Source organism: Mastomys coucha, unplaced genomic scaffold (assembly GCF_008632895.1).
Source record: "Mastomys coucha isolate ucsf_1 unplaced genomic scaffold, UCSF_Mcou_1 pScaffold11, whole genome shotgun sequence".
Lineage (NCBI taxonomy): Eukaryota > Metazoa > Chordata > Mammalia > Rodentia > Muridae > Mastomys > Mastomys coucha.
Window position 1 is genome coordinate 32,698,049 of NW_022196893.1, and position 7,596 is coordinate 32,705,644.

At 51.8% G+C, this 7,596-nt stretch overlaps 2 protein-coding genes across 3 annotated transcripts in view; both read left to right on the forward strand.

Annotated features, from left to right (window-relative positions):
* Nucleotides 1–3,457, forward strand: part of Atg101 (autophagy related 101) — a 9,387-nt gene extending 5,930 nt beyond the window's left edge. The window contains exon 3 of the mRNA XM_031356302.1: nucleotides 2,788–3,457. Within this exon, the coding sequence (XP_031212162.1) occupies nucleotides 2,788–3,192 (405 nt within the window). The 3' untranslated portion in view covers nucleotides 3,193–3,457. The remainder of the gene's footprint in view (nucleotides 1–2,787) is intronic.
* A 2,564-nt stretch (nucleotides 3,458–6,021) lies between these two features.
* Smim41 (small integral membrane protein 41) overlaps nucleotides 6,022–7,596 on the forward strand; it is an 8,643-nt gene continuing 7,068 nt past the window's right edge. For both annotated transcript variants that reach the window (XM_031356323.1, XM_031356317.1), the window contains exon 1: nucleotides 6,022–6,504. In XM_031356323.1, coding sequence (XP_031212183.1) covers nucleotides 6,123–6,398 — 276 coding nt within the window. In that variant the 5' untranslated portion in view covers nucleotides 6,022–6,122 and the 3' untranslated portion in view covers nucleotides 6,399–6,504. The remainder of the gene's footprint in view (nucleotides 6,505–7,596) is intronic.

Consider the following 7,596-nt stretch of genomic DNA (forward strand, 5'->3'; position numbering starts at 1 on the left):
AGGAGGCCCCTAGTGTGAAGAGGAGGCCCCTAGTGTGAAAGAGGAGGCTCTTAGTGTGAAGAGGAGGCTCTTAGTGTGAAGAGGAGGCCCTTAGTGTGATAAGGAGGCCCCTAGTGTGAAGAGGAGGCCCCTAGTGTGAAGAGGAGGCCCCTAGTGTGAAAGAGGAGGCTCTTAGTGTGAAGAGGAGGCCCTTAGTGTGATGAGGAGACTCTTAGTGTGAAGAGGAGGCCCCTAGTGTGAAGAGGAGGCCCCTAGTGTGAAGAGGAGGCTCTTAGTGTGAAGAGGAGGCCCCTAGTGACAGGCGTTGACATCAGACATTTGGATCAGACTTTGGTGCAGCTCTTCCTGAGATCACTTTGGATATCATCCTTTGAGAGAGTTTCTTACTGGCTCCAAAACTCACAAATGAGGCTGGGCTGGCTGGCTAGTGAGCCCAGACATTGTCCTGCCCTGCCCCCCAGCACTGGGGATTTTTCAGAGAAGCCAGTGGGGCTGTTGAAAGTTCTTGACACAGAATAGACGCCTCTAGACTTGGTAGCCTGCTTGAGCTCCCCAAGTCTTTACCTCCCCTGTGCTGGGATTATAGGTGTGCACTCTGTCTTAGTTTTATATTCCTGTGATAAAACATCACAGCCAAGGCAACCGATATTTTATTTGGGCTTACAGTCAGAGGGTTAGAAGCCATGATCATCATGGCAGGAGCATGGCAGCAGACAGGCACACGCTGAAGTGGTCGCTGAGAACTGGCATCAGTCCGTGAGCAGGAGACAGCGGGCTCTCCTCTTCCAACAGGGCCACACCTCGTAATCCTTCCCAAACAGTTCTACCAACCGGGGACCAAGCAGTTGAACTTATGGGCCCCATTTAAACCACCACATTCCACTCCCTGGCCCCATAGGCTTTGGGCTAGAATAATGCAAAGTGTACTGAATCCAACTTAAAAAGTCTCCATGGTCTTTCACATTTTTGTTTTTGTTTTTTCAAGATAGTTTCTTGTGTAGCCCTGGCTGCTTGGATCTCACTCTATAGACCAGATTGGCTTTGAACTCAGAGATCTGCCTGCTTCTGCCTTCCAAATGATGGGATTAAAGTTGTCACCATACTTACCTTCAATTTTTATAGTCCAAAGTCTTCTGAGACTCAGGTTACTCTCTTATTTGTAATCCCCTACAATATCAAAAAGCCTATCACATAATTCCAACATATAGTGGCCCAGACTACATTACCATTCCCACAGGAAACACTGGACCAAAGCAGTGAAAACCAGTAGGGTAAACTCTTGTCTGGTTTCAAAGGTCATAGATGGCTGTTTGCCTTTAGAAAATCTCTTCCCCACTCAGTGCAGCCTAAGTGCCAGCATTAAAAGTGCTTTTTGCTGTAGACCTGTGTAGCAGTGGTTATTGTGAACCACACATAGAGTCAGCTGTAGACCTGTGTAGCAGTGGTTATTGTGAACCATATGACAGAGTCAGTATTAGGGCTGTCTTGTACCTCCTCTGTCTACAAAATTGTTACTTTTAAATCTAGCCTCAGGCAGACTCTTGGGACAAGGGTCTTTGCATATACATCACAGGAATGGCCTCAATATTGTTGCCCTTTGAAGCCTCTTGGGGGGTGGGTGGGGCGGGGCCTCCATAGTCCATATTGTCTACCACCACTGTCTTCCAAACATCTACTTTATTCAGTTACTAGTCCAAATTCCCTAAGTCTTCCACCTTCCCCCAAAACAGTATGGTGTGACCCATCAGGAGGTACCCACTCCTGGTACTAACTTCTATCTTTTCTCTTGCTGTGAGAAGACACTGTGATCAAGGCAACCAGTAGAAGAATGTGTTTGGACTTATAGTTTGAGAGTGTCAGTTTGTCACCGTCAGGGTGGGAAGTATGACAGCGGGCAAGCAGGCATGGTCCTGAGGCAGTAGTCGAGAGCTTACAGCATTTGAGGCAGAGAGAGCTCTCTGGGGAAGTCTTTTGAAACATCAAAGCCCACTGACAGTGTCACACCTTTTCCAAGGCTACACCCACTCCGACCAGGCTACAGCCCCAGTCTATTCCAAACAGTTCTTATGAGAGGTAATTAATTGGTGCAGAAAAAAACTGAAACATGAAACCAGGGACCCTTGGCAGTAGGCACAAGAGCACACACATCAAAAGGCTCATTTTTGTCATTACAGCTTTTTGATGTTTATAGTTGAGCAGAGAGGCTGGGCTTTCGGTGCACCTTTGAGGTTATGTAAACATCTGGGACTCCGGAGCATCTTCTGCCTTATTTTCTAGAAATGGAGGAAAGCCACAGGCATTCGTGTTCCTTCTCACATTTATTGGCATTCCAGATTCCTTTCTTGAGAAATACAACATTAGATATTTCCATATCCGTGTCACAGATTCCATATAGCCTCACATAACCTTAATCTAAACTCCAGCGGTTCCACCAGCCAGGACTGGGTATCTGAATACCACAGCATGGCCTCTGGCTGTAACATGAATCTTATTTACTGTGTGTGAGAGTGTCGTGTGTGTGCATGTGCAAAAGCCCTCAGCTTGCATTTGATTTCATGCAACACCACTTAACAGGGCTGGGCAGGGAGGGTTAGTTTGCTTGAACCATTCAGGCTGGTAGTGTTTGATGTCACCATCACAAGCCCTTGTTGTGAAGCCATTGTCTGCCATGCTTAGTGGGCAGGGTAGGTAGAGGTGAAAATGAGTTCCCCAGGGTGTGGGAATCAGGTCTCATAGAATCAGAACCCTCTAAGGCCATGGCCCACTCATCTCTCGTGTCTTCCCCAGGATGCACTGCGGAACTCAGGTGGTGATGGGCTAGGCCAGATGTCCTTGGAATTCTATCAGAAGAAAAAGTCTCGATGGCCTTTTTCAGATGAGTGCATCCCTTGGGAGGTGTGGACTGTCAAGGTGCATGTGGTAGCCTTGGCCACAGAGCAGGAGCGGCAGATCTGCAGAGAGAAGGTGGGTGAGAAACTGTGTGAGAAGATCATCAACATCGTGGAGGTGATGAGCCGGCATGAATACCTGCCCAAGATGCCCACACAGTCAGAAGTGGACAACGTGTTTGACACGGGCTTGCGGGATGTGCAGCCCTACCTCTACAAGATCTCCTTTCAGATCACTGAGGCCTTGGGCACCTCAGTCACCACCACTATGCGCAGGCTCATCAAAGACACCCTTGCCCTGTAGGCCTTGCTGGAGCCTTGGCAGCTCGTTAATGGTTCTGGGAGTGTGTTGCTGGCATCTGGGGCTCTGGAACCTGCTCTAGATCCTTGTAGGGACTTGAAGAGAAGCTCTTGGTGTCCTTGTTTGTGGTTGCCAGCCTCTGGTGGCTCTGTCACCTTTGCAGTGGTCCAGTCCTGGATGCAGCCTTCCACCTGCTCTGGTGGGGCTCACTTTCTACACTGTACTGTACTGAGGGTGCTGAATAAAGTTGAGATGTGAGTTTGTTTCAGCTCTCTTGGCCTGTGTCATGCCCTGAAACATGAATACTTTGTGACATTATCCTGAGGACATACATGTATGTTGAAGGCTTTATTCCAAGCTACAAGGAGGAGTGGGCTTATGCAGTTGAAGACAGCTTAAAACTGATGCAGCCTGAGCTCTGTTAGACATTCGTGTGCATAGGCGCTACCCAGCCAGATGTGGCCCTGACCTGTCCCATGGATGGGGCAGTGGTGGTTTGTCTTTAGAGAGCATATAACAGAATGGTTTAACATGGGTAAGCGAAGGTGGGTATTGGGTTGACGTCCCGTGATACTGCTCTGGTGGGCCCGCCCCTGAACATGCTCATTTCTACACAGGTGTTATCTAGACAGGAGTGTGTACACAGGCTATCTACATAGGCTATCCACATAGCCCCATCTACACAGGATATCCACATAGCCCCATCTACACAGGATATCCACACAGGCCCATCTACACAGGATATCCACACAGGCCCATCTACACAGGATATCCACACAGGCCTATCCACACAGGCCCATCCACACAGGATATCCACACAGGCCCATCCACACCGGCCCATCTACACAGGATATCCACACAGGCCCATCCACACCGGCCCATCTACACAGGATATCCACACAGGCCCATCTACACAGGATATCCACACAGGCCCATCTACACAGGATATCCACACAGGCCCATCTACACAGGCCCATCCACACAGGCCCATCTACACAGGATATCCACACAGGCCCATCCACACAGGATATCCACACAGGCCCATCTACACAGGCTATCCACACAGGCCCATCTACACAGGCTATCCACACAGGCCCATCTACACAGGATATCCACACAGGCCCATCTACACAGGCTATCCACACAGGCCCATCTACACAGGCCCATCCACACAGGCCCATCTACACAGGATATCCACACAGGCCCATCCACACAGGCCCATCCACACAGGACATCTACACAGGATATCCACACAGGCCCATCCACACAGGCCCATCTACACAGGACATCTACACAGGATATCCACACAGGCCAAACTACTCAGTGTCCACTGCTGTACTTTGCTCACTTACTCTAAGGAGACCTGAGCACTGCTGAGTGAGCTGTGGGAGGGATGCTGAAGGTGGCTGGCTGGGACCTGGACATGGTCCTGGAGCAGGGCAGCTAGAGATGTGCTTGCATTGTCTGGCTGTTTTCCTGCAGGTCGAGGTTTTCTGTTCAGTCTCTGGGTGCTGCTTGGTGTTGGAGGAGGGGTCTTAACAAGTTTCCCTGGTGTGCTTCGGTCTGGGTGTGACTCAGGTGTTACTTAGAGGTGGTGACCTTTTTTTGTTTTCTTTGTGTGTTTTTGAGACAGGTTCTACATAGTCCTGCTCTGGAACTTGCTTTGTAGCCCAGGCTAGCCTTAAACTCATATCCACCTGCCTCTGCCTGCAATTAAAGGTGTGTGTCACCTTGCTAGCCTGCTCTGTGTTCTGTTTGAGTCAGAAGTTTTAGGTCGTCCGAGTTGGCCTCAGACTCATTCTCTAGTCTGACCTTGGGATTCTGTCCTACCTCCAAGATCTGGGATTGCAGTTTGGTGCTACTCTGCCCTGTTTTATGCCAGGCTGGGATTTCAAACCTGAAGCTTCCTGTTGGGCAAGTTGCTAGGCAGGCATCCCATCAATCGAGCTGCATCTCAAGTCTCTTCACAGTGGCTTTATTTTTGAAAAAGGAACTTAATATTTGCTCAGGGATCTTCCAGGAGACCTGGGCAGGCTTCTCTGCCTCCAGATTACACTGGACTCCACCCCTGGCTGTGTGACAGCTACCTAGCTGGCAGTGGCTGTGTGGACACCAAGACAGTAATGCCCTCATTCTGCAGCATATGATTCCCCTGAGGTAGGACAGTGGATCAGACCTGTGCTCCCTTTTTAAAGTTTTTTAGTTCATAATTATATCATCTCCCCCTTCTCTTTCCTCCCTCCAACCCCCCATATACCCTCCTTGCTCTCTAGGTCTGTGCCACCATCTCCCCCTTCTCTTTCCTCCCTCTGACCCTCCCATATACCCTCCTTGCTCTCTAGATCTGTGCTGTTTTCTCGGTAAGCAGGATTCCATGGGCAAGAGGACAGGAGAGAAAGAATGGAGGTCAGCCTTGCCATCTGGGTACTTCTAGCCATTGTCTTTCCTCTGGGGTCTGGAACTCTTGTGTTCTGCCCTAAGGGAAGGGTTTCCACTATGTACACTGTCCCCGTGTGTAAGAAGTACTGAGCTTGTAGGAGCAGAAAGCTATTTTCCTGTGCTTCGCTCTGAGGGGTCAGCCCTGGGATGGGGTCTCGGAATCTCCAAAGCTCCGAAAGCCTGGGGGATGCAGAGCCCCCAGGAAGAATCCCTTTCTTCCTGGGGAGGAAAGCTGTGGAGGTGGGCCTTTGGGGCTTACCTGGCAATCTTGAATTATGAACATGGGGTTGGAGAACAGATAGGCTGGGCCTAAGAATCCAGCCTGTCAAAGACCTTGAGGCCTTGGAGGAGCCTGTCTAGGAGGGGCCTGAGTGCTTGCTCAGCATGCAGTTGGGTAGAGTGGGCGGTAGGGCCCTGAAGGCCCGCCCCTTAGAGACTTCTGACACAGCCTCAACTCTCAGGGTAGTGTACACATCTGGGCAGCTGGCGGGAGCATGAACAGCTCACAGGTGGGAGCTACGGCCAAGGCTGCCTGGCTGAGCTGCTGCAACCAGTCTGGGTTGCCATTCCGACCCCCGGAGGGGCCACACATGGTGCAGGCAGTAGTGCTGGGCGTCCTGTCGCTTCTGGTGCTCTGTGGGATCCTGTTCCTGGGTGGTGGACTCCTCCTCCGTGCTCAGGGCCTCATAGCCCTGCTGGCCCGAGAGAGGCATTCGTCTTTCAGCCCTGAGGCTGAGCCCGGTGCCTGTGGAGGGGATGAAGACTCCTAGGGGTCAGCTGCTGTGGAGACTCAGCTCCTTCTGGGCCATGCCATCCAGAGCTCATTCTGTGGGGCACAGCAAAAGTCCAACCCACAAGCTCTTGTTTCCTGTACAGGTGAGAGCCTCAAGTCACAGGGAGAGTGGGGTTGGGTGCTGCGTGGGGTGGCCACAGTGACGGCCTCGGTTCTCATTAGGTGGACGTCACTGGGTGCATCCAGACAGCTGCTCAAGGCCAGGGTAGAGCTGGAGGTTCCCTGTGCCTCCCAGGCACAGCCAGCCTTAGTGCCCATGTGCCAGAGGGAGGCTGGAGAGTTCTGGGAGTGGGAGCTCTTTGCGTACCTCTTTCCCCATATTTTGCATCTGCCCAGCTCACCTTGCCGTCTGTTGGACTCAGCAGGACCCTCTGTCCTAGAGGCCAATACAGCCCAGCCTGAGCTCTCAGCTTGCTGCTGTCTCCTTCCTGAAGCTTTTGTAGGGAGTGGGCAGGCTGGGACCCACCGAGGTAAAGGTAGAGGAGAGAGATTCCTCACTCCCGCTAGAGGTACCCCGGTTGTTTGGGTGAACTGTGGGGATGGAGAGATGTGCAGAGCCCTCCCCTGACTCCTGCTCACGGGTAGCTCAGCCAGAAGCTCTGTGTGCTGTGTCGGGGGTGGGATGGCCAGGTTTCTAGCGGGAGCATATGTGTAGGAAGGAGTGGGGCTGAGTATTCCCAGCTGTGGGGTCTGCGACTGGGTCTCCTGCCTCTAGCTGTCTAAGGACAGGAACCATCTGGAGAGAAGAGCCTGGGTGGCCCAAAGGACAAAGTAACTCTATTCCAAGGCCACCTCGGACTGAACCGTGAAATGGTGCTTTCACCGTCTCATTGACATTCAGCTGTGCGTAGGGGCTGCTGGAGACGTCTGTGAGTGGCCGTTTCTTGGCGACTCTCAAGGCTCCTACTTTCAACTTACCACCAGGAAGGCAGCAGTTCAGGATGCCTGGTGAGGGGCTGAGGGTGCGGGCAGGTTCAGGCAATCTGCTGTGAAGCTGACGATGTGTGATCCTTGCTTAGCACCTAAGGGTTTGGCACCGGTTCCAGGCAGCCGTGCCATGTTATCCTTGAGAGTGACAGATTTCACATCTGAGATGTCTCCTCCATAGTCTGGGACTGCACCGCTAGGGCAGGGCAGGGCAGGGCAGGGCAGTGTGTGTGTGTGGGGGGGGGGGG